Raw genomic sequence first — 24132 nt, forward strand, 5'->3', positions numbered from 1 at the left:
GATGCTCCCCCACATCCGAGCAACAACAACATCCTCTTGCTTCAACACTACCTATTGCATTGGGCACCTAACTGCATTTTTTGCCCCGATCGCAGTACCGCCATGTGCGTTCTAGTTTTTTGATTTTTGAAACCTGCATATAACAATCATTATTTACTGGCATCAAGCACCCATCGTTATCCTCTTGGTTCTGCTGTTGCCTTGTCGTGACTCACTTATTAACCACGCTATCGTTCCCCTTCTGATTTGAAGCAATATCGGGTAGCAACAGACTACCGAATCATCCCTGCTCCCGAGTGACGTACATATAGGCCTGCCACGTCGCGTCTGCCTTTTAATTATTTTTCTTCCCCTCCAGGCGACACAGCGTTTGTTCCCCTCGCCCAACGCGACAAACAATCATGGCCATCACTCGAAAGCAGGAGCGCGAGGGTTCGTACCGACCTGAAAGTTCATGGCGTATGGTGGAGGGCAGCGAGACGGGCAGCTTTGCCTACGACGAAGAGATTGTTCCCTCCAACAGCGACCCGTCCAACTCGTTTGATTCACAGCCTGTCAGCATTGGAGCCTCACAGCCGTGGAGCATTGGTGGCTCGCAGGACGAGAGCATCGAGACATATCTCAGCAAAGCCGAGAACGATGAGCAATTTATCCTCAAGTCGCCCTTTCGCCCGTCGGTGCCACAATCTGTGAGGCATTCCTCGAAGGAACAACACCGTGAACCAGGGCCCGAGTTTGTCATGCCCAAGGTTGAGGTCGAGAGTCCAACAGAAGAGGGGGGCAGCGCCTGGTCCTCGACAACTATTAAATCTCCAAAGAGACCAACACCACCACCCGGGCTACGGAAGCGTCTTGGCATGGTCAAGGAAAGTCCTAGAGTTCGAGGCCGACGACAAAGTATGAGACAGTCAGAGGAACTGGAACGCCCCGTCCCGGATGATGGCATTCTCGGTTCAGTATTCTCCTGGATGCTCGACGTGATTGGGCTTGCGTTTTGGGCCATCAAGTATCCAATCGGTTTCCTGCTGGCCGTCTATGTTTTATCTGGCACCACAATCATCGCCAAGAACATGGTCACCAAGTCGCTCGCAGTGTCTCTTTCACCGCTGTGCCGACTCCCTGGTGTCTCTTACCTGAACGTACCTTTTTGCGGACCCAACAAGTCTGAAGACGACAAGCCCGCAAACGTCGACTTTGACAGCTTGGTCGACGCCCAAAGCCTTCTGGAGCAGGTACTGGAAAGGACCGTGGAAGGCGTCACGCTCCCACTCGACATCAAGCGTTCCGAAGCCTCCATTCGCGATTTGCGCACCATCGTCCGGCACAGCAACCTCAAGGGGAAGCAAGAGCTCGTTCTTGAATTTGACGGCTACATTGACACTGTTCGTTCGGTTGTCCACGAGCTCAGCAGCTTCAACGTCCACGTTGGGTCTACCGTTGACTCGGTCATCAGCATGAACCGCTGGACAGCCCGCCAGCTCGACACCTTGGAGGGAGACAATGTCCTCAAACCTAGGATTGAGAACAACGACCCCTGGCTCAGCCAAATGGTTGAGTGGGTTTTGTCTCCTTTCCAACCTGTGGTCTTTACGGAAGACCACCTGAAGGATACCTACCTCCGCCACGCCTCCCACGTCCAAGACAGAATCGCCAGCCTCATTCTCGAAGCTCAGACCGTCTTGTCGTCTCTTACCAAAGCGGAGGACCACCTTGAAATCATCCATGAGGTCGCCCACCGCAGCACAGAGGAGGTCAAGACCTCGCGTCAGGATATCTTGTACACGCTCTGGACTCTGGTCGGGGCGAATAATCAGAAACTAAAGGACTTCAAGTCGCAGTTGAGTGTTCTTGGTCAAATTGAGACGCAGAGGTTAAAGGCGGTGAAGCAGGTTACGGGGCTGGTGTCAGATCTGATCAAGATTCAGGCTGAGATTCAGGGGTTGAGGGATGAGGTTTCGGCGGCGGAACTGGTGCCGAGCGTGCCGTTGAGTGTGCACATTGCGACGATCAACAGTGGGGTTGAGAGGTTGGATAGTGCGCGGGCGAGGTTGAAGGCTATTGAGGCGGAGAGGGTTAGGGAGGTGGTGGGGCGGGGGAGGGAGGGGGGGGAGAGGTTGATTGATAGTAAGAGGTGGTGAGGGGGGAGGGGTGAGAGGGATGGGTTTTTGGACTTGGTCGGTTTGGGAGGGGGTGGCGTCGGTTGGGTTATTATGGGTAAAGGGATATGGGGGATATGGGATGGGATTTTTGGAATTGAAGACCTCCCAGAGGATCGGGATAGGGAAATTCAGAACAGAAACGTATGGGATGGAATTTTGGATGGTATGATAGGAGAGGGAGGGGATATAACAGATACCCGAAATTTATTGTGGCTTGTTTGTAACTTTTTGGGTGGCTTGTTTTCTAGTTTTGCTTGTGGTTTAAGGGAACATGACGAATGTTTATGAATATCTACTCAAAAACTGCAAAGTTATACCTCAAAATGGGTTTTGACTCTGTTAGGTGCGTGTTTGTATATTGAGAAGTATACCTAATGTGACTGATCTAGATATAGAAGGAGAATAATCTTTGGGTTCTTCTCTTGAAACTGGTTATAGACGACCTGCGCTTGACAAGACGCATTCACGGTGTTGAGAGGCAACGGCGATCGAATGGTGTTGTTCGCGCCGGTAGCTCATCTTGTTTGTGTTAAATTGCTTACTGTATCTCGCTATGGGACTTCGTTTGAGGTGTTGTTGACTGATGGTAATGATGGTGTGGTCGCTGACTGGGCATTCATGGGCGTCATAGGTGGGTACCAGGCGATGGTTTTAACCAACCTTGTAGGTGTGCTTTTGGCTAATAATATCTAATGGACGGGATAGAGGGAGGTGGAAGGCTGCTTATGGGAAGGCGGGTAGGCGTCGGGATGGTCGGCTTGAGGGACTGTTTTCTCTCGCGGTGGTGACGAGAAGGGTTATCAAGCCGCAGATGTGATTGCCTTCGGGGAGGCACCTAGGCGAAGATGGGAGTTGAACAGAAAATAGAACACCCGTGACCCGGGGACATGGTTCTCGAACGATGGGGCACTAGCGGTAGCCACGGGGGTTGGGCCATGAGATATTTTTGGATAGGCCTAGCTAGGTAGTAGGTAGTTGGTGTTTGAACCAGTGTGAACTAGCGGGCCTTTTTTTCAGATGGCATGATCAGTGATGTTTTAGGACGTGGGTTCCATTGGAAGGAGGGCAGCAAACGGGCTTCATCGACAACCGTCTATGGCAGGACACCAAGGTAGCCCTGGTCCATAAATGATGCCATTCATAGATGAGGTTTCTATCTCAAGCCACCCAATTGAGGTCCGGATCCATGTTTAGATCATAGCCGGTCTGTGAAGGCTCATTCTGTTTTCATGCCGTCTCTCACAGACATTTAAGGCTGTCTCTTATCGAGGTTTAGGTACCCAGGATTAGATCAAGCCTGGCTTAGGAAATCCATCCCCGTCCCTACCGTTTCTCACAGACATTTCAAGGCTGACCAGTTAACGTTACCAAACCGGGAGAATTTGCAAAGCTTACCTAGCACCAGGTTTACCATCTCGAGCCGCGCTGTCGATGGTAGTGGCTCCAGGTTTAGATCAAGATTGGCTTGGGAAGAACCATCCCGCCTCTGCCGTCCCTCACAGACATTTCAAGGCTGACTGACGGCAACACGGTTCGAGATGCAAGTTTGACATCTGTACCCATCCACGGCATGAAGCATGAAAGCACAAAGTATGACTAGACCACGATATTCCCCCCCGTCTTATAGGCCACGGTAGGTAGTATAACGTGGCATGCATATGCACTCCAGATTTCTAGAGCGGGAGCTATTCTAAACAGATTATATCGTAGGGTCAGAGAGAAGTGTTATATGTGAACAGCAACAGCCGAACGGGTGGCCTGGCTTCCGATGCAGGATAGAGGCATGTTTTGCTCGCTTGAGGGGGGAGGGTAATATCAACAGTGTTAATGAGAGGCGTGGATTGGGACGGCCCGGAGGGTGGTGTAACTCTTGCCATGCGTTTTGGACATTGAACGCGAGAGAGGCATCACCACAACAGATTCTTGGATTGGAAATTGAGATGGACATGGACACGGCAAGAGACTGGACAAGGCAGACTTCTGAAACGCAGCCATCATCCCGTCTTATCACTGACGAGGGCATCAACGGTCCGTAGGCGCCTCTTTTACCGCCATGCCGGGCTCAATGACGAAGATATCAGCAAGCGGGAGGAACCGCGGTGCTGGGCGTGATGGCGGCAAAGCTGCGAGTTGGTCACTCTTGAAGAAGGAAGCTAAAGAATTCTCTGGGACGGAATGTGGTATATCCAGTGGACCATCTGGTGAAGATTTCCGGTACGGAAGCCGCTCAAGACAAGGCGGGCAGTAAGCAGTGACTGATCGTCTCACTCCCGTTGGTTGAGATCTGATGCCGCACTCGCACTCAGAAAAGAGGTTAGCGGCGTGGGTAGAGAAAATGATCTGATCTCATCACCAATTAGACAAAATGCCGCCCTCCTCCAGCCTTGTGCCCCTCCTTCCAGAGAGAAGGGCGGTCTGGGCGAAAGCCCACGTTGGGTTGCTCCCACTCGGAGTTTGGAAAGATGAGAGAAGCCCACCAGCGAATAACACGCACTTCCGCACCCTCTTCCCAAAAGTCACGGAGAAGAAATTCGAGCGCGCGGTGTGAGCAGAGGCAAGTGAAGGGCGTCTAACTGCAGAGTGATTTGGTCGCTGATTGGCTGGGGGTTTCCAGGGTATCACCAAAGGAATCTATTTCGAGCGGCTATTTCCCCTCTTTTGACCACCGTCCACTCACAAGGCACCACCAACACGTCGCTCTCGGCCCCCAGCGCTTAAAAATACAGCATCCCACTGCAGACGGAAACAAGAGCTTCCATAGCGCACTGCATGAGACTGTGTAGAAGCAACGCGCTTGTACCGGGGTATTCTAGCTATCACAGCATGTACTGTGGTACGACCTCCTGAATAAAACGATTTTGGTCCCTCTCTCTCTTGTTCCAGTTTGTGCACTGGTTGCTCTTGCTTCCTGGTCCAATATCGCCAATTGTTGTTGTTGTTGCCGTCGACAGTGTTGATCCATCGCTCCATAATGTCTCGATAGCAGGTCTACAGGTACTTCCGGAATTGCTGTGCGACTTGTGTTCTGCCGGTTCGCGACACGGAAACGTGGAAAGTGTAGGATACTGAGAAAGGAAGGGAAAGAGAAGCATAAGAGAAGGCTAGGAAACACCGCATAGCCACGACACCGCATATTGCCCACACACCATGTCGGCACCACCACCTCAGGGGCCGGGAGGCTTCTCCCTCTTCCCAAATACTACTGCCAGACCACCGTCGAGGAGTCAGAACCAGCAGAGACCACCGACTAGGTCAGGGACACCTCAGGAGGGGCCGTCCAATTCGACAGAGGCATCGCCTCCTCGTGATCCGAGGATACGGAGGGACTCTTCAGTCAGGGAAGGAAAGCAGAGGGTTGCATCAACCAATCCATGGCAACATGCTCTTGACGCTCGAGAATCTCAACGACGGCAATATCCCCAGGAGAGCGAGGCCGGGCCGTCCAATGCTGTACCTGTCCCGGACCCCGTAGTTGAGACGGCATGTGCTCAGCCGGTGAGCGATCCACCGCAACGATGCGAGACAGCCTTCTCCGAAGCGCAGACTCTTGTCAGGAGTAACAGCGCTCGATCTCGAAGCTCAATTGCCAAACCACCACTCACATACGCCCCGGCTGGTCAATCTTCTTCTTCAGGAGGACCATCTTCCTCGTCCCATCAAAACCCACCACAACTTCGCTCCATCTTTCCCACCTACAACCCCGAGCTTCCTCTGGACAGACAGGAGTACTACCCAAAAGAAGCCTCCCCAACCCGCATTCCCCAAGCAGCCATCTCCCGTCCTCTCTACTCCCCACGACGAGAGCGCGCCCCAACAGTCACCAGCAACCACAACCCTCAATCACCCCCCCAAGGACCAATCCAGTCCCCAGCGCCCACCACAACATCCTCCCGCTGGCCCCGCCACCACGAACCGGCCGTGATCCCGCCCGTCTCCTCAACAGAAGAACTGCGCTCCCTCTGGAAAGTAACCAACGGCTGGAAAGCCTCCTCCCTCGAAGGCCGCCCCTTCTGCCTCAAACTCACCACAACCCCGGACGCCCCAGTCTACACCCTCTCCTCCTCCACCTCGCAACCCTTCTACTGCCTCCGAATCGACCCAACCTCCGCCTCCGCCCTCGTCTCCCTCTCCCGCTACGACCCAAACAAACCCTTCAAACAATCCCCCCCCTCCCCAAACAGCGGCTCCCCCTCCCAATCCCCAACCCCAGGTGGCGTCTCCCAATCGGCAAACATAATCAACTCCTCCCCCTCCACGCCCCCCTCCTCCACCTCCCTCCGAACAAGCATGTCCCTCCGCACAAGCAAATCCACCCGCTCCCTCCAACACAACGCCAAAAACTGGCTAGAAGTCCTGACAACCTCCCTCACTCCCCCCGGCCTGAGGAACGAAAACGACGGTTTGGTCGCCCAGTTATGGCCCTCCGCCGCAGCACGCCTGGTAGCCGACCGCTCCAACGACGCAACAACCGTCGCGCTCGCGCAGCAAGAATCCGCGCGGTTAGTCTTCGATCCCGATTCGGGCAACCACTTCCTCGTCCACCCCGCCTTAGCCATGCCCTTTTGCGTGACGATAGAGAGAAACCCGGTTTATTCAAGAACAGAATACACCCTCGAGCACCTCGAATCGCCCGTCCACCTCGCCAAACTCACCCGCGACGGGACAGGGCAGGGTTGGCTGGAAGTCGACACCTCCATCGCGGCCAAGATCGAGGCGGTGTACCTAGTTGATGTTGTTGTTGCTGCGTTGGTGCTGGTCGCGCACGGGGACGACCAATATACCGCCGGTGTCGAGGTCTTCGAGCCGCCTCCGGTTGTTTTTGGTGGGGGGAATGGTTCTGTCATCTCCGGCGACCGTCGCTCTTCACGGTCGTCCAGACGGGCAGGGGGCGATTCCCGTGCGAGCATGAGAAGAGAAGAGAAACAACGGAAGAAAGAGGCCAAGAAGGCGGAGAAGAGGTCTAAAAGCCGATCCAGCAAGAAGAGGATGGAGCAGTTCGAGATTGACCTCGAGAGCCAGGATAGTGAATACGGCAAACGATCAGTGAAAGAAAAGGAGGAGAAATTACCTGCTATGTTGAGGGCGTTGGTGTGGCTGATCAAGATTTTCTTCAAATGCTTGATTGGGAGTCTAGCGCTGGTGTTTAAATGTCTCGGGGGAATCATCAACGGGTTGGCGAGATGTTGTGGGTTAGGGAAGCTATAGGTGTTTCTTTCATGTCGATATTTGATTCCACCGGTTGGGTTTTTTTTGGGTCAGGCAGGACAGGATATGAACTCATGAATTCTGGCGTCGGGTATATATCTCAGGTTCTAATATCAATATCTCCCTCCCCCTTTTCCCCTCAGAGTGAAGCCAGACTCTCGCTCTGTTTGGAGAGGGAATAACAAACGATGGGTACTAGTGGCAGAAACGTACATTACAAAAACAAATCAAAGAAAACCATCTCCAGCCCAGAGATCACCTCTTCCTCTCCCTGACCTTAATCCTCCTCCCCGCCTTCGTAACCCCCCCGCTCGTCGCCGTTTTCGCCATCTTCGCCTGTGTAACCTCCAGTTCCAACTCGGCATCTGTCAACGCCTTGAGCTTTTTCCTCGCCTCCTTCAACTTCTTAGCCAATTTCTCCAAATTCCGCTCCTTCCTCACCCTCTCCTCATCATCCTCATCATCACTCTCCTGTTCCCTCTCCTGCCTTTTCCTTCCCTCCACCACCTCCTTCCGCTCCTCAACCCCCTCACAAAAAACAATCTTCTTCGCTTTCTTCGGTTGTTGCCCTCCCATATCAAACTCATCCTCACTATCCTCCTCCTCTTCCCCCCCGCCCGCAAGCACCCACCTTTCCTCCAACCCCCTCACCTCCTTGGCAACAATATTCCTCACAGTCCTCACATACCCCAAATCCTGCGTCTTGAGCAGCCTGACTAAATCCACACCCATAGCCTTGTTTCCCCTATCCCCCGCTACCTTTCCATCAAACCCTTTTCCTGCAGTGAGAGAAGACGATCCGGCCGACTTGCGGGACATCATGCCGAAATAAAACTCATCTTCGTTCTTCTCGGCGGCTTTCTCCCGGAGGGATTTGAGGACTGTTTGCTTTTTTTTGAAGTCCTTTGCGCGTTTTTGATAATCTTTTTTCTTTTCTAGGAGGCCGAGTTTGGCGCGCTCGAGGGGCTGGGCGCGTTCGCGGTGGGAGCGGCGTTGGACGCTGTGTTATTAACTGGTTAGCATTTGAAAAAAAGGATGAGGAGGGAGAGGGGGGTTTAGGGAAGGGGTTACCTGTTCCGTAGGGAAGACATGGTGATGGTTTGGGGTTTGCGACTTTTTGGGTTGCGGTTCTGTTGATTTTCTTTTGCGACTTTTGTGATGGAATCGGGTTGATTGATATCGCTGTCGCTGTCACAACTGAAAAAGTGTGACAGTGAAGGTGGAAGTAGAGTGATCGAATAATCGATTGATAGCGAGATCGTCGCTCTTCAACAGCGAAAGCAGCGGGCGGTCAGGATTTCTGGCGGGCGCTTGCTCGACAGACGGCAGAACCAAAATTTGAGAGCTGCGCAGCTGCGATAAGATAAGACTTTGGCAGCAGGTTTGGGTGGGGTCTCCGAACCCCACTGCGGGTCGAGATCCAGACCACCAAGGGTTCGAGATCCACTTTCAATGTGCGCTTTTTGACGACGTCATATTCGAGATGTCAATTTCAGGAGATGTTTTGGGGGAATATCAGAAGCCTGCTATGTTCCATTGATAGCGAGTGTTTTAGCGATTTTCCATCTGGCTTATAATCCAGATGTAAGTAGAGTATATAGGTCAGTCATCAATCATTCCCCTCCCCAACGCCCACATCCCAAACACCATAAAGACTCCAACAAAACAAATCAACACATCCCCTTCCCCTCTACCCTACGCTTCCCCATCCCCCCACCCCTCACCACCTTTGCAAAAAAATACAGCCCAAAAGCCACCACACTAACCGGCACGGCAACCGCCCAATACATCCAAAACCTCTCCCCCCCGGGCGCAAACCAATCCTCCATTCCAAACAAGCTCGCCACAAACCCAAGCGGTATAAACACCAACCCCACCACCGTCAACGCCTTGACGCTCGTCGCCTCCTGCCTGCTCAACACCTGCTCCTCCACCGCCTGCCTATTCCCCACCATCCCCGCCAGCCCAGTGATACTGCTGCTCAAAAGCTCGACCCTCCTCCTCACATCCTTCAACGCCATGTACAAAAACTGAAAATCTGCCTCGGAAGACGAACCACTGCCAGACAAAACGTTCGGTGCCTGAAACGGAATCCGACACTGTATCATGATCGACTCGAGATCAATACAATAATACGACAACCTCCGCTCATACGACTGCACATCTGACCACTGTTTCTCTACCGCGGTGGTGTTGAAGTACTCGAGATTCTCCTGCCTCGACATGCTGTGCTGCACGTGAGAGATGTACGTCTGCAAAAAACCGACGTGTTGGCGGTAATGGCTTGCGACGATCTTTTGCGCGAGGGTCAAGACCAGGTCGGCGCCGTGGCTGTCGAATAAATCCCAGTGGTGATCGAGGTAGAAGCACAAGTCGTCGAGGAGTGTCGTTCGGGGCGGGCCGCCGCGGTGGAGGTTCTTCATCTGTCGTTGGTGAGGGATGAAGTCGGGGTACCCCCCCTGGTGGAAGCGCGTGATGGGGAAGACGGGGATCGGGTTGTAGGCTTCGTAAGAGGTCCCTACGTATCGGAGGGGGGGGTCGGTGATGACGATGCAATCCCAGCCTGTGCCATTTTCTCGTGGGCGCCGCCAGATGGAGCACTTCCTGTGGAGGCAGACTGTGTCGGCGAATTTACCGAGGATTCGAGTTGTTGTGACGGTGCGCCCGGTTTCTGCGCAAAAGACGCGAAAGTTGCTTTGGAGATCGTTGGGAAGGGAGATGAGCTGGTAGTATCTCATGGTGACATGCTCTTTTTGGACGCATGGGAGCGAGATGTTGTAGTAGGCGTCGTTGGACTTGAAGGCTTCGGGGGCGTTGTCTCGTTCGTGGTCGACGAAGAAGGCGGGGTGGATGTTGAAGTGTGTGCCCAGGGTGCCGATGTGGGCTGGGGCTTGGCCCTCCATGATGATGATTCGGCGTCCATCTGGGCCTGAGGCGGGTGATTCGTCGGTCAAGGAGAGTCTGAACTTTGCTGGGTCGCCGCACTGCCACGGCTTTCTGGTGAAGGGAGAGCCCGCGGATGGGGACTCAAGCACGGCGATTCTGGTGTTTTTGAAGGGCCAAGGTATGTTCTTGAGTTCGAGTCTGGGGTCTCTACGTCTCAACCTAGGCTCGGACGAGGCGAGACTCTCGATGACGTTTCGGTACTGCTGGCAATCGGCAAGCCAGACGCTGCCCCCTTGGCTTCCTTGGCTAGACTGACTGCCTTGCCTTGCAACGGAAGGCTTGGGGGCATGGTGTGGGATCATGTTGAATATCCTGGCTTGCTCCTCGGAGATGCTGTGAGCACCGAGACCACCCTGGAGGCTGTTCCTCCCGTACTTAAAGAAACGAAAACCCTTGTCAAGGCATATGGTAGGAGATTCAGAGGCCCGAGTGAGGCTGCCTAGTCAGGCGGTCCCCTCCATCGAAGGGACGTCCGTCTCATTAAAAACGGCGGTGAACTTAACCGGCAAGTTTTAAACCTCATTATCAACATGACCGACGAAGTGATTGGCTGGTCGAGCCGATACTGTTGCCAAGACCAAGTCCTGGAAGAGGGGAGCAGCGCGATGGGGCAAGCAAAACAACGACATAGCGGTCATCTGATATTCCTGGTTGAGAGTTCCAGATGATGTCGTTTGGCTATTTGTTACGTGATGCCATGTCAAGGTGTGGTAGGTGTGAAGCTCTAGGACCAATAGGGTCAACTCCGGCCAGAGCCTTCTTGTCAGTTCGGGAGTTGGAAGTCTATGTGCCATGGACGCCTGCGCTAAATCGAATGTATGCTGGTGCATCTCAGCTCTCGGAGGCAGAGCCTGACATCGTCATTTTTGGTTTCATGTTTCCCCAGCTTGAAGGCGTCCAGTCTCCAAGTCAGCCTAACCCCGTGAGTTTATGATGAGACTATTGGTTATATGCTCTTATCTGACGTCTTGGATATTGATACTGGAGCATTTATCTCCTTGTTGCCCCGAGATCTGGGCAAACACTGCCACTGATGCCATGTGGCCCCCCGCACTGGAGAATTTGGGGTCGGATTTGGGGGAGTTTGAAGCCCGCTGTCGTCCTCTCTCCTAGAATTTTTGGTCTTTTTTATTTGTGTTGTTTTGTTTTCCAATCATCGTTGAGATGAAACAACATTGCAGCTGAAGGGTGGGACGGTCTCGCCTTTCCCTCCCAGGTCGAACCCGGCTGTCTGGGTTCAGATTTCCTTGGAGCTGCCTTAGCGCCGGCTGAATCCCGCCGTCGACTTCCACCGGAAGTTATTCAATGCCGGGCATTTCGGACAGTTTCACGACTGCCGCTGCATTTCATAGCGGTATGCAACCTCGGACAGCCCAGAGAGCACTCCGCGTATCCTTTCCTATTGTTCTCGAATGTCCCCCCCCCCCCTATTCCCTCGAAATTGGTGATGCTCGTATCAATTCACAAACAGGGCTCACAGCCACTATAAATACCGGAAATCGGCACTAACAAGATCGCCAAGCAAGTCGATTCTCCACAGTTACAGGGCACATCGCAGCCTGTCAGGGGCAAGCTCTCCATTTCTGTGAGCCGCTATTCGACCCGGACGAGCAACCCGTTGGAAGCTTGTTGAGTTCCCCGGCAGGTTTTTAGATGCACTTTTGTTTTCATTGCAGCTGACGTGTTTCTCTGACAATCTCCTTTTACTGTTGCTCCACCGCTGCGCCTTGGGCTCATTCATTCACTTACTTTTCTTCATCATTTTCATCTCTCGTTCACCTATTCTTTCCCAACCAGGTCATCCAGTGACCTCTTGATGGTTCCTGTCCCGCCTCTCACTGTCGCCATCACTTGCATTTGGGTGGCTAAAGGGGAGCAATGGCCATCCTAACCGCCCGCAGGTTTCAACGCCTAGCTCTGTTGACGGTGGTCGCTCTTGTTTTCTATATACTCCTCGACCAAGCAGACTATGTTGCCATTCCCATGGTGCCAAAAACGGGGCAATATGTCCAAAGCACTTACGACTGGGCAAGACGCCGGATGAAATACCCGTTTGATGAGTCCAAACTCATCAAGCTGCCAGAGGGGATCCCACGAGAGCTTCCCCGCATCCAGTATGACTTCTCCCAGGATGAAGCCAGCGAGTCTCACATCAAGACTCAAAAGGAACGACAGGAGGCTGTGAAGCAGGCCGCAAAGAAGTCATGGAACGCCTATCGAAAATACGCCTGGGGCCGGGATGAGCTCCTCCCTGAGAAGCTCACTGGAAAAGACACCTTTGCTGGATGGGGTGCTACGCTGGTGGACTCGTTGGACACGCTGTGGATCATGGGATTGAAAGACGAATACAAGGAGGCGGTCCAAAAGACCGCTACCATCAACTGGGACAAGACGACCTCTTCACATTGCTCGCTTTTCGAAACGACGATCCGGTATCTGGGTGGTCTCCTCTCAGCATACGATCTCAATGGCGACCAGGTCCTCCTCGACAAGGCCGTTGAGCTGGGCGATATGCTCTACGCCGGCTTCGACACCCCCAACCACATGCCAGCAAACAGCTTCAACTTTCGTGAGGCGAAGGCGGGAAGTCTCAGGCCCAGCATGGGCGAGTCTTCTGCTGCAGCCGGAACCCTGTCTCTCGAATTTACTCGGCTTGCCCAGCTGACCGGGGATCCCAAGTATTTCAACGCCATTTCTGGGGTGACGCGCGCCCTTGAAAAGACGCAGGACGACACAAATCTCCCGGGAATGTGGCCGGTGTTTATTGACGTCTCTCGCAACGAGCCCGAGAACCCTATCAGTGCGACGGGTAGCTCTTTTAGCCTGGGCGCCTCTGCCGATTCGGCCTACGAGTACTTTTCCAAGATGTACGTCCTTCTCGGTGGCCTCGATCCAACGTACAAGAAACTTCACATGAAGTCCATGGCCACCGCTCGCAAACACCTCCTTTTCCGGCCCATGCTCCCGGATTTGTACCCTGCCACACCGCCTGATGTGCTGTTGTCGGGTAATGTCTATGCTAATGGTCAAGACATTATCGACCTCCAGCCTCAGGTGCAGCACTTGGGGTGCTTTGCGGGTGGAATGTTTGCCTTGGGTGGGAAGCTCTTCCATGAACCCGCCCACGTTAAGATTGGCGAGCAGCTCGCTCGTGGGTGTGCCTGGGCGTATGAAGCGTTTCCTTCTGGGATCATGCCTGAGGTTTCAGAGATCATTCCCTGCCCTGCTCCCTCTTCTGCGCCTTCATCAAAGGACGAAGAAGAGGAGGAGTTTCCCCGGTGCAAGTGGGATGATGCAACCTATAAAGAAGCCAACACTGCCCCTGGCCGGTATCCCAAGCCTTTCAGGGCTGTCCAGGACCCTTCGTATCTCCTCCGGCCTGAAGCGATCGAGTCTATCTTTATTGCTTACCGCATCACTGGCAAGAAGGACTTGCTCGATATCGCCTGGCGCATGTTCACGGCTGTTCAAAAAGCGACCGAAACAAACGAGGCGTACACGGCTATTTCAGATGTCAATGTTGCCCCGGGTGAAGAGCAAGCGGATGCTCATGGCCGGGGTGGGACGAGGTCAAGAACCAAGAACTCGATGGAGAGCTTTTGGATTGCCGAGACGCTGAAGTACTATTATCTTATCTTCTCTGAGCCGGACCTCATTAGTTTGGATGACTATGTTTTTAATACCGAGGCGCACCCGTTGAAGATTCCCAAGCCGGGTAAGGAGGCGGAGGGGAAGGAGGGATTGGATACGGAAAAGGAGGCATAAAAAAGGACAGGTGCACATGGGATGGAAGGCAGAGCAGCATATACATCACGCATGAATAGAATTTCATCTTTTAGAGTTTAATCCACCACCGTTGATATCAAACGTCCCCGAAGCCGAAGCCGAAGCCCTTCAAAGGTACCAACCACCCCACCCAGCTATGACGCAGCACCGCAGCGTTCAAAAGTGGGGTCCCCGCTCACCGTCGCGGCAGTGCCTCGTTGGGTCGTCCCGCCCCTCCTTTCCAGAACCAAGCTCCCTCTTCTTACCACAAGAGCTCCAAAACCCCTGTCACAATCTTTCTCCATATGAACTTGACCCGTTTCCGACGACCTGCCACACTTCTCTACCTCTCCCGCCATTTCACCACCACCACAACCACTTGTTCCCTCAAACACCCACCACCACCACCACCACCACCACCCCCTTTTCCAACCACCATCAACGCAATGGACCTTACTTCCCCGCCCCCCGAGGAACCTCCCTCCTACATCGCCGCCGCCCGCAGCCACGGCATCCCCCTCCGTCAATCAGCCCCCATCAAACCCGGCCCCTTGCCGCTTCAACTCCCCATCCTCAACCACCTCCGCACCAAGCGCGTGATTTTAGCCTCTGCCTCCCCTCGTCGAAGAGCAATGCTCAACCAAATCGGCCTCACAAATCTCGAAGTCTGGCCTTCAAACACCCCCGAGGACCTCGACAAGAAAACACACTCACCAGAGGAGTACGTCTCAGCCACCGCCCGAGCAAAATGCCACGCCGTCTACGAAGCCGTCCTCGCCGCCCAGGCCAAACCAGATGCCACCAAGGAACATTTGGAAGATCCAGCTGTTGTCATTGCAGCGGATACAATCATCGCCACCCGCGCAGGGCAGATATTGGAAAAGCCAAAAAGCGAACAAGATCATGTTCGGATGCTGACGCATCTGAGGGATGGGAGGTATCACCGGGTTTTGACGGGGGTTTGCGTCATGGCGCCAAAGGCGGATGCGAGTCATCCGGGGTATGAGATTAGGGGGCATGTGGAGGATACGAAGGTTTACTTCGCGAGGGAGGAGGACGGGTTGCCGGACGATGTTATTGAGAGTTATGTCAGGACGAGGGAGGGGGCGGATAAGGCGGGGGGGTATGCGCTGCAGGGGGTGGGGGGGATGGTGCTTGTGGAGAAGGTGGAGGGGAGTGTGGATAATGTGATTGGGTTGCCGGTTAGGAAGTGTCTGCAGTTGTGTGAGAGGGTTGTTTTTAGGCAGGGGGAGGAGGTGGAGGGGGAGGAGGAGGATGAGGAGGAGTGAGAGAGGGTGATGGGTTGGGAGGTATACTGAGCGGTTAACTATGACAGCAGACTATGGCCTTGAGAGGCGGATGAAGAGGTGTGAGTAATCAATGGTTTTGGACCATGATTGTTGTTTGAGTTTCTGGGTGATATCATGCTAGTTGAGGCTCAGCTCACATTTCCAATCGCTCCTTCCCGTTACAACCTGCAGTCTTAGTCGTTCCTTCCCATCCTAACTTCCAGTCAAGTGGCTCCTTCCTCACATCAGCACGCACCACATCGCTCCTTCCCCAATAACAGTATATATATTTGCTCCCCGCACACATCACTCAGCGGAGAACAGCAGCTCACTCTGATCGAATTCTCAAGTGGCAAGACTAGCTTGCTGAGGGGCAAGCCCCCCCCCCCCCTTTCCCCTGCTTGGGTTGCTCTTAGTCCTGGAGAGCTTCTCTGTTAGGACCAGACTCTGTCTGATTCAAGATAAAACCTAAGGGTTTTTGTAAGGTGGTCACCACAATCAAAATGAAGTGTGGGTGAGAGGTGAGCTCTTCGCTTTTTCCGATGACATACCTCGATTTGATTTTTGGATGGAGATGGTCGAAATAAAACGAAGGTGGCCGTTTTCTTCCTGGGGTGGTCGTGATGAAATTCAAGGTCATCGGTATAAATAAACTGTTCGAGCGAGTGTTGATCGGTCCCTGTCCTGTGTTCTGTTCGGCCACCCAGACAAGGAGGGAGGGAGTATGTGAGAGGACTTGGTCATGCTGATGATCAACTCAAGGGGTCAAGAGAGGTTGACCTTCTTTTCTTCTGAAACCACGCAAGAGTTGAGACTGGGAAAAACATATGAGACATGAATATCGCTCAATTCTTCTGTCTGACTTTTGTTGTTTGTTACCCAGGACAGACGTATCCAGGCATGACCAAAACTCAACTTATCATCTCATCCCAAAAACAAACCAAATAACAGCATTTTCAACCCTATACAAGTAAGGCTGGGGTATCCCGAATTCTCTGCAAAAACTCTCATGATGCAAATATCACATCATTCTCCAAGAAAGACAAAAGAAGAAAACAAAATAACAAATAAAAAATATAAGAAAACTCAAAAGAAATCAACACCTCCCCTCCAAATCACCATCTATTTTCACACACCCCCCCCCCCTCCTCCCTAAAGCATCATCACCACCACCCCCAACAATCCAACCACCAGCCCCATCCCAGTCTCCATTACCACCGCCCTCCCAGCAGCAGCGCTATCCTTGGTAGAAGCATCCCCAACCCTAAAACCCGGCTCATACTCCCCTTCCACAGCCTTGGTATCCAACCTCCCATCCCAGCAATACCTCTCAAAACACCTCCCACACTCCCCCGGCACCCCCGTCCCCGTCCTCGCCAAACTCCTACTCAACACCGCGCACGCCACACACTTGTTCCACTCCCCATCCAGCGTCCCGTTCCCCTGCGTGGCAGCATTATACCCATTAGTGATGATCTCATTCCTCTGACTCTCGGGGTAACTACTCGTAAAAGTCGAGACGTTCGAATTGGCGCTATAAGGAGCATTAGGGATGTAAACCAGCAACGGGGGCACCTTTTGCCCGGCCTCCAAAGTGAAATTATTGACGTCACACCCGAAAAACGTGGGCCGGTTGTTAAGCCCGAGGTTAATAAACGTGTTTTGGTCGGGGACGGGAGGGAACAGCGTGCCGTTGGCGATGGCGCCTTGGGAGCGGTCCCAACTGGCGCGGAGGGCGGTGCCATTCGGCCAGTTGTGCGTCGTGTCTGCCGAGCTGTCTACCGCAAAAATGACATCCACGTGGCGGAAGGGTTGGATGAGCGGGTGGAGGGGGATGTTTTGGAGGTCTAACCCTCCATCGACGAGATCAAGCTCGATTTTTTGCGCGCTCGGGTTGGTGGCGTTGTTCCAGCCCAGGAATGGGTTGGGTTCGTACTGCGCAATGTCGTTTTCGTTGCTGTCTAGGATGTTGAGGGTTGCGTTTGCCGCGTTGAGAAGGAAGGTAGGGACGCCTTCGACCGAGGAAATGTTTTGGAGCATGAAGGCGTTGAAGAGGCTGGAGGAGGTGCCGTAGATGTAGGACACGGAATCAAACCCCTTGACGCACTTTCCGCTGGAGGGGATGACGCCCTGAGAGAAGTTGGAGCCTAGGTACTCCATGGGAACAAAACCGTACGTGGTGGGATCGTAGGAGCCCATTTCGTAAGGGTTGAACTCGTAGACCGTGGCGTTGAGGGAGATGATCCTCTCCCCCGGGTAGCGGCCGTTGGCTACGAGGATGGGGAAGGGGGTGCGGGCGGCGGAGAACTCATCGTCTAGGGCGATGGAGGAGAAGGTGTAGGCCGGCCCGCCGTCTTCGGCGTCGATGAGTTGATAACCCAGGGCACGGCCCCAGCTGGGGGAAATAGGGGGTTAGTATCGTGCTTGGGCATGTATGTAAACAAAAGAAACTTACTAATCCGTGATGGAAGTCTCGAACCCAGCATCCGCCTTCGCAGCAACCTGCCTAGCCACCCTAGACCAGTACCTGGTAGTATCAAAAATCCCAGGCAAGTTCGGCCCAATAAAGATACTCCTATCAAACTTCCAAATACTGCTCCCCTCCCTCCCGTTCCTCAACGTCTCAACCGTGCTAAAGTTGTTGGTGTAAATGCTCGACACCAACCAACCACCACCAGACAAACCAGCCAAATAAGTACTGCTCTGCAGCAACCCCCCAATCTGTCCCTCCCCAGTCGCACCCGTGGTCCTGCTGTCGGCAGCAGCGACGAACCCGGCCCCATTCATCAACGCCCTGTAACCACCCCCCGAAACGGCAATCCCAACATTGGGAAGATCCTTCACATCCGGAGCCACACGGTTGATGTAAGCCTCGGCATCGAACCCTTCCAGATTAGCCCTCTTCAAGAAGTCAATCATGGGCTTCACCGTCTCCTTCCTTCGCTTCCCGAGCCAGTCCTCCTCCTGCTTGGAGATGCCATCGGCAAGACGGACAGTGGGTTTGTTTCTGGGACAGTTGACTTCCTGGGGCGCATAGCCGCCGCTGGGCGCGTTGGGACGCGCGCGAGGGCTGAGGATTAAATCATGGTTGGGTTGGGAGAGCTGAACAGCTGGGACTGGGATGGGTTCGGCGGAGGCAAGGTTGGCGGTGGTGAGGAGGAGAGCAGCGAGGGTGGTGGAGTAATCTAGAATATGCATATTGTTTATGTTTTGATGTTGATGTTGTTGCTAATCATGAGAACGGTAGGTAGGTGGGTGAGCTGTGTTATGTTATTGATATCGAATAAGCGTGTAAGGCGCACGACAACCAAAAGGAAAAGTAGAGGAACCAAAGTTCCCACGAATGTGAGAAATAAAAATGAAGCAAAGCAATCAAATTGCTAAGCTGGAAAAGCAACAAACAACAAAAATCTGTATAATAAAAAAAAACAAACAAAAAAAAAAGAGCGAGACCCAAGGGGGCAGTAGCGGCGAGGGATGTGTAAAGTATTATAAGTTTCAAAGAAAGGGAGCTCGTCCCTGGAAATAACGTGGGCTAGGTTTATGTGGTGGCTATGGCACACACGCGAGCGGGTAGATCGGGGAATGAATGGAGAATGGAAGGGGAGCACGGGCAACCGTTGGCAAAGAGCCCACCGGTGGGTTAATTCTTATTTCAAGGGATCAATCATCTCTGTCCAGCGAGTACCAAGAAACACCCAAGAAACACCAAGACTGCTCGTTGCTCACGTTGGCTGTCTGTCTCGGCCGGGTGGCACTGAAAGTTGGGATGGTTTTGGTGTCAGTTGTCAGCATCAAGACCGGATGACGCCGCCCCTTTCACAGGTTCTGCCATATCATGCATGATGTCCCTCGATTGGGAAAAATAAATGAGGCTGCTCAGCCCCTCGCTGCCGATGCCGATTTGGGGACGGGAGCTGCAGGAAAACTAATCACAGCCAGGAGGGGTGGGAGGGAGGCTCTTACACACCCTGATTTGCAAGCTGCATTCCCCTTTCAGGTCACGGTGGCATCGTTTCAAGTTTCATGCAACCGCGGGCTTGACCTGCCGAGCCCGGCCAACCAAACCAATCTTCAACCAACATTTGTCGACTTCTTAACAAACGTCAACTGGCAAGTGTTCTCCGTGACCTACCGGATGATGGTTTTGACAGAACAGCCCGAGCGGGAAGCACAAGCACCCGTCATTAGTTTCCAAAAATTCCCAGCGCTAAACGGGCAGTTTGGAACCATCCCAATGAACACCGGCATGTGGCACTCCACCAACCACCAGCCTTCTCAGCGGGGTCCGGAAGGGCTGGAGGGCAATTACGAGTCTCCCCCTTCTTGGCATCAAGCCACCCGCTCCCCACAGTTACAGTGGGTACAGGAATGCCACACTCGGTTCACTTCACGTCATCATCATCATCGGTATTCTTTTACTGGGAATTATCCGCTACATGCTCGATATTCGGATTCCGCTAATTGTCCGATACGAATCTACAGTCATGTATAATAGCGGACTCTTCCAGAAAATTTTTTACAGACACTCGGGAGCCGATCTACCCGCTCTTCGGCACCCTCGGCCACCTCACCCTCTTCCCTGCCGTGGAATCAGCCGGCTGGCCAACCACCGGGTCGGTGACCTGTCTCAGTTCCACCACTCCAACAGCTTACACATGAGTTTGTTTGCTCTGTTCAGATGCTGTTTGGGATTTCGTTCGCCATGTGTGATATCTCTCCTGCCGTGAAAGGCAAGGCAGACTTCTTCCCATATACTCATAAGCTTTACCTGAGCCTGCTGTGTACGCAATATGCGGAACTCTCCAATGGGCCTGCATCCTCGAACTGGAAGGACGTTTGTTTACCCACGAGATACTCAGATCCAGTGCGGATAAATCATGACCCTTGGGTATCAAGGTGTTCCCGTCGATGCTATCCGCGTAATATCAGGTCGAGGCATATCTCCCCCCGCCATCCAATCTCACCTTAAGACCTTCCACGTTGTCAGTGAAACAATCTTTGACAGCGGGAGGCAGCCCGTCGATCGGCCCTGACCCCCGACCCGACCCGACCCCCGACCAGCATCAGATCATCTCCTGCACATCCATCCACGCTAACGCGAGCATCAAACAGCCGACAGACCTCGATATTCATTACAGATCCAACCTAGAAACTCCCTATACCCCAGGTTTATTACTACAACAACAACAACAACAACAACAACAACAACAAAAAACACAAAAATCCGCAACCCGTGGTACCTTTGCTTTGGAACTCTTCGTACCCCCAGGAGTCGGAACCCTTCTGAAACTGTCTGGCTTGTAAGCTGTTATGACCGCTTTCTATTTTTTCTTTTCTACAGGTCAACTAAATCCCCCAATATGGTATTGTATATCCAACCGGAGTCAGCCAACTCAAGCCTTGTTCATATGCTCCAACCGAATCTCCACCGCCCGTCTGTGAGCCTCCAGCTCCTCAACCTTAGCCAACTGCATCACCGCCCCTCCCACATTCCTCAGCCCCTCAGCCGTCAGGTTAGAGCTGGTAATGTGCTTGACAAACGAGGCGAGATTCACGCCAGAGTATTGCTTGGCGAAGCCATAAGTAGCTACGCAAATCCAAAATCAGTATCAATTCCTGTTTGTTTCAAACCAGGGCAGTAAAAACTTACGCAAAGAGTGGTTAACACCAGCCGAGTAATCACCCACGCTCTCAGGCGTCCACTCCCCAATAAACACACTCCCCGCATTCATCACCTTCTCCACCGCCTTCTCCGCGTCCTTGATCTGAAGAATCAAGTGCTCAGGCGCATACCTGTTGCTGATCTCCATCGCCTCCTCCACAGTCTTGACCTTGACAGTCAGCGAGTGAGCAATAGACCCCCGGACAATGTCCACACGCGGGAGGGCCATGGCCTGGTTGTGAACCTCATCTTCAATAGCAGCGAGCTGGGCATCAGTCAGGTCAATAGCAATGAGAATGACCTGGCTGTCGACGCCGTGCTCAGCTTGGGACAAGAGATCAGAGGCGACAAATGCTGGGTTGGCGTCCTTGTCGGCAACAACCAAGACCTCGGAAGGACCGGCGGGCATGTCAATACCGACGCCGGCGTTGGTGTCATTGCTGACGTACATCTTGGCCGCCGTGACGAACTGGTTACCAGGGCCGAGAATCTTGTCAACCTTGGTCACGCTCTCAGTGCCATAAGCCATGGCAGCAACAGCCTGAGCACCACCAGCGAGGACAATCGACTCAGCGCCAACCTTGTGGGCGACGTAAACAATCTCAGGGGTGATACTGCCGTCGGAGCGAGGCGGCGAGGCAATGACAATCTTCTGGCAGCCGGCTACCATAGCCGGTACACCAAGCATGAGCGCGGTGCTGGGCAGAACGGCGGTACCACCGGGCACGTAAAGGCCAACGGCTTCGATAGGGCGAGAGAAACGACTGCAGACAACGCCGGGCATGGTCTCGACCTGCAACGGCTTCTCGTCTTTTTGAGCGGCGTGGAACTTCTTGATGTTCTCGAAGGACACGTCGATGGCCCTGATGGTCTCCGCGGGAAGCTGCATCATGGACTCGGGGAACGGCGCCTTGAGTACTGGAGAGGTCAAAGATGTCGCCCTTTCGAACTTGTGAGTGTATGAGAGAAGTGCCTTGTCGCCATTCTTCCGTACGTCATCGATGATTGGCACAATAATCTTCATGATGGCGTCGGCCGATTTTTGTGATGGTCTTTTTAAGGCCGCATCGAGCTCTTGTGTGGTGACTTCACCCGCATCGAGAACCTTCATCAGAATCCTCTCGTCCTTCTTGGGCTCCTCCTTTACTGGCGCTGGTGCTGGTGGCGCCGCTCCGTTGGTCTCTGTCTTGATGCCCTCCTTTTCAGCCCACCTGCCCTTGGCATCGCCCTGTCTCCTCTTGACCTTGAAGCTCTTGGCATCGAGGCTCTTTTCAACGTCAGCAAGAGACACACCAGCGGCAACAACTCTCGCCATGGCAAAGTAGATGAGATCCGCGGCCTCGAAAGCCACCTCCTCGGCGGTTTTGGCATCACAAAGCTCCTCAGCCTCCTCCATGATCTTCGCCCTCAACAGCTTCTCATCAGAGAAGAGACGAGCAGTGTATGAGCCTTGTGGCGCAGACCGCTTCCTTGAGACAAGAGTCTGCTCCAGCTTCTTGATACCCTTCAGATCGCCAAAGCAGCCAGACTGCTCCAAGTGACAGAACCGCCCCTTTTGCCGCACCACAAACTTGAGCGCATCATTGTCGCAATCCAGAGATATCCGCACAAGCTCCTGAGTGTCCCCAGAAGAAGCACCCTTGTACCACAACCCACGCTTCCGGCTCTGGTAAACACCAGTCTGTGTCCTGAGAGCCTCACCAACACTCTCCTCGCTGCTGTACACCAAGCCAAGAGCAGTGTCATGCTCATCAACCACCACGGTAGGAATCAAGCCATCGGCACGGTCCGACTTCCACGAAGCGGCAAGAATCTTAGGAACAGCAAGCTTTCCGGCCTGCTCCTTGCTGGTTACATCAGTCGAGGGAAGAATAGGAATAGCGCCAACCTGTGCCGCAACACCAATGAACTTTTCGAGGTCAGCACCAGCGACAGGCTTGACAAAGAAAGAAGCGATTTTCTTCGCCTTAGCCTCCTCGACAAATCGCGCAGTCTCGGCAGCGGTGATATCAAAGTCGGAAATGAGAAGGCCGTGCTCAGTGGCAGAAGCCAATTGCGCCGGGTTGGCGCCAGACACAACAGGGGCTACTCGGGAGCCAAACTCGGCGAAATCGGGAAGCTGTTCAGGGCGGACAAACACCTTGCGAGCGCCAGCGTCGATAAGAGAAACGACATCATCGCGGGACTCGAGCTGTGTCACGTCGAAAAAGGGCTGGAATTCGGTGTTGTGGCGGCCGAGGAAACGGAAAATCTTCTCATATGTCTGCGGCTTCACGGTAAAGAAGACAGTTCCCAGACATGAGACTTCCTCGCGGTTGAGCCCCTCCCTCTCTCCTCCGAGCCCCGGCGGGACATTGACGCTGATGAGGAACGGCAGAGGAAGCGTCGACTCCATTTTTGGGATTGGTTGTCAGTGTGACGACTACACTATAGGGTGTATGCTGTCGTTATGATGTATGAGAGTAAGCACAGCGAGAGCCCTCTTTAAGTGAGCGTGAGGCAAAGTATGACTCTAAAATTGATGCATTATCAAATCGCCAGTTCCGGACCCGCTCCTGCATCGGATCCAGTCCCAAGGCATGATTTATGGTGGGGTAAATTCATCCACCTCTTCCCACTGCCACCCCTCCATTACGTAGTGGCCAATTCCTTTTTTTTTCTGAGGGTGGGGCAACGGTTGCAACCCCAGAATTAAGCTATGGTCTGTGCTGAAGATTTCCGGATCATTCCAGCCTCCGATTTCACTTGAAATCTGGGTGGGGCCAGGGTTGTTCTTGGCCGTCTGTTCGGTGAACCGCATTGAGCAGCTGCAAGCTGTCGCGACGATTCGCGATTCCATTGAGCTGCCGGGAAGCTCTCTATTTGACAACACAACTATTTACCGCCAGTTGCTGTCGCGGACAACTCTCCCAGAAATATCACGACTTCAACGACCCGCGCGCATCAATTATCCATCTACAGCTACGCGCTCTCCGTCCATCTTACCAGGAACTATCACCAATCTCGAAGTCGAACCAACCGACCCAAGTCACTTACCATCAACCCCAAGAATATCAACCCCTCCGTAACTCAACCCGAATCCCACACACAAGTCGCCCATCCC

General features: G+C 53.4%; 8 protein-coding genes across 8 annotated transcripts; 4 read left to right on the forward strand and 4 right to left on the reverse strand.

The window, feature by feature from the left end:
* Positions 1–401: 401 nt before the first annotated feature.
* QC761_111440 (uncharacterized protein) lies at positions 402–2138 on the forward strand (the record flags this gene model as incomplete). Its single annotated transcript, XM_062874427.1, has 1 exon — positions 402–2138. The coding sequence occupies one exon, from the start codon at positions 402–404 to the stop codon at positions 2136–2138; it is 1737 nt and encodes a 578-aa protein (XP_062737553.1).
* A 3168-nt stretch (positions 2139–5306) lies between these two features.
* Positions 5307–7364, forward strand: QC761_111450 (uncharacterized protein; the record flags this gene model as incomplete). Its single annotated transcript, XM_062874428.1, has 1 exon — positions 5307–7364. One exon carries the CDS (start codon positions 5307–5309, stop codon positions 7362–7364), a length of 2058 nt encoding a protein of 685 aa, XP_062737554.1.
* Positions 7365–7425: 61 nt separating this feature from the next.
* Positions 7426–8693, reverse strand: UTP11 (Small subunit (SSU) processome component). The gene is made up of 2 exons (XM_062874429.1): positions 8436–8693; positions 7426–8364 (listed from the first exon to the last, which is right to left on the reverse strand). Exons 1-2 carry the CDS (start codon positions 8453–8455, stop codon positions 7620–7622), a joined length of 765 nt encoding a protein of 254 aa, XP_062737555.1. The 5' UTR covers positions 8456–8693; the 3' UTR covers positions 7426–7619.
* Positions 8694–9034: 341 nt separating this feature from the next.
* On the reverse strand, positions 9035–10612 carry QC761_111470 (uncharacterized protein; the record flags this gene model as incomplete). The annotated part of the gene is made up of 1 exon (XM_062874430.1): positions 9035–10612. One exon carries the CDS (start codon positions 10610–10612, stop codon positions 9035–9037), a length of 1578 nt encoding a protein of 525 aa, XP_062737556.1.
* Positions 10613–11340: 728 nt separating this feature from the next.
* On the forward strand, positions 11341–14075 carry QC761_111480 (uncharacterized protein; the record flags this gene model as incomplete). The annotated part of the gene is made up of 2 exons (XM_062874431.1): positions 11341–11664; positions 12187–14075. The coding sequence occupies exons 1-2, from the start codon at positions 11616–11618 to the stop codon at positions 14073–14075; spliced, it is 1938 nt and encodes a 645-aa protein (XP_062737557.1). The 5' UTR covers positions 11341–11615.
* A 305-nt stretch (positions 14076–14380) lies between these two features.
* On the forward strand, positions 14381–15364 carry QC761_111490 (uncharacterized protein; the record flags this gene model as incomplete). The annotated part of the gene is made up of 1 exon (XM_062874432.1): positions 14381–15364. One exon carries the CDS (start codon positions 14381–14383, stop codon positions 15362–15364), a length of 984 nt encoding a protein of 327 aa, XP_062737558.1.
* Positions 15365–16497: 1133 nt separating this feature from the next.
* On the reverse strand, positions 16498–19269 carry PLB1 (Lysophospholipase 1). The gene is made up of 2 exons (XM_062874433.1): positions 17820–19269; positions 16498–17759 (listed from the first exon to the last, which is right to left on the reverse strand). Exons 1-2 carry the CDS (start codon positions 18560–18562, stop codon positions 16517–16519), a joined length of 1986 nt encoding a protein of 661 aa, XP_062737559.1. The 5' UTR covers positions 18563–19269; the 3' UTR covers positions 16498–16516.
* Positions 19270–20541: 1272 nt separating this feature from the next.
* Positions 20542–24084, reverse strand: HIS4 (trifunctional histidinol dehydrogenase). Its single transcript, XM_062874434.1, has 2 exons — positions 21018–24084; positions 20542–20954 (listed from the first exon to the last, which is right to left on the reverse strand). The coding sequence occupies exons 1-2, from the start codon at positions 23422–23424 to the stop codon at positions 20761–20763; spliced, it is 2601 nt and encodes an 866-aa protein (XP_062737560.1). The 5' UTR covers positions 23425–24084; the 3' UTR covers positions 20542–20760.
* Positions 24085–24132: the final 48 nt, after the last annotated feature.

Source organism: Podospora bellae-mahoneyi (assembly GCF_035222275.1).
Source record: "Podospora bellae-mahoneyi strain CBS 112042 chromosome 1 map unlocalized CBS112042p_1, whole genome shotgun sequence".
NCBI classification, from domain to species: Eukaryota; Fungi; Ascomycota; class Sordariomycetes; order Sordariales; family Podosporaceae; genus Podospora; species Podospora bellae-mahoneyi.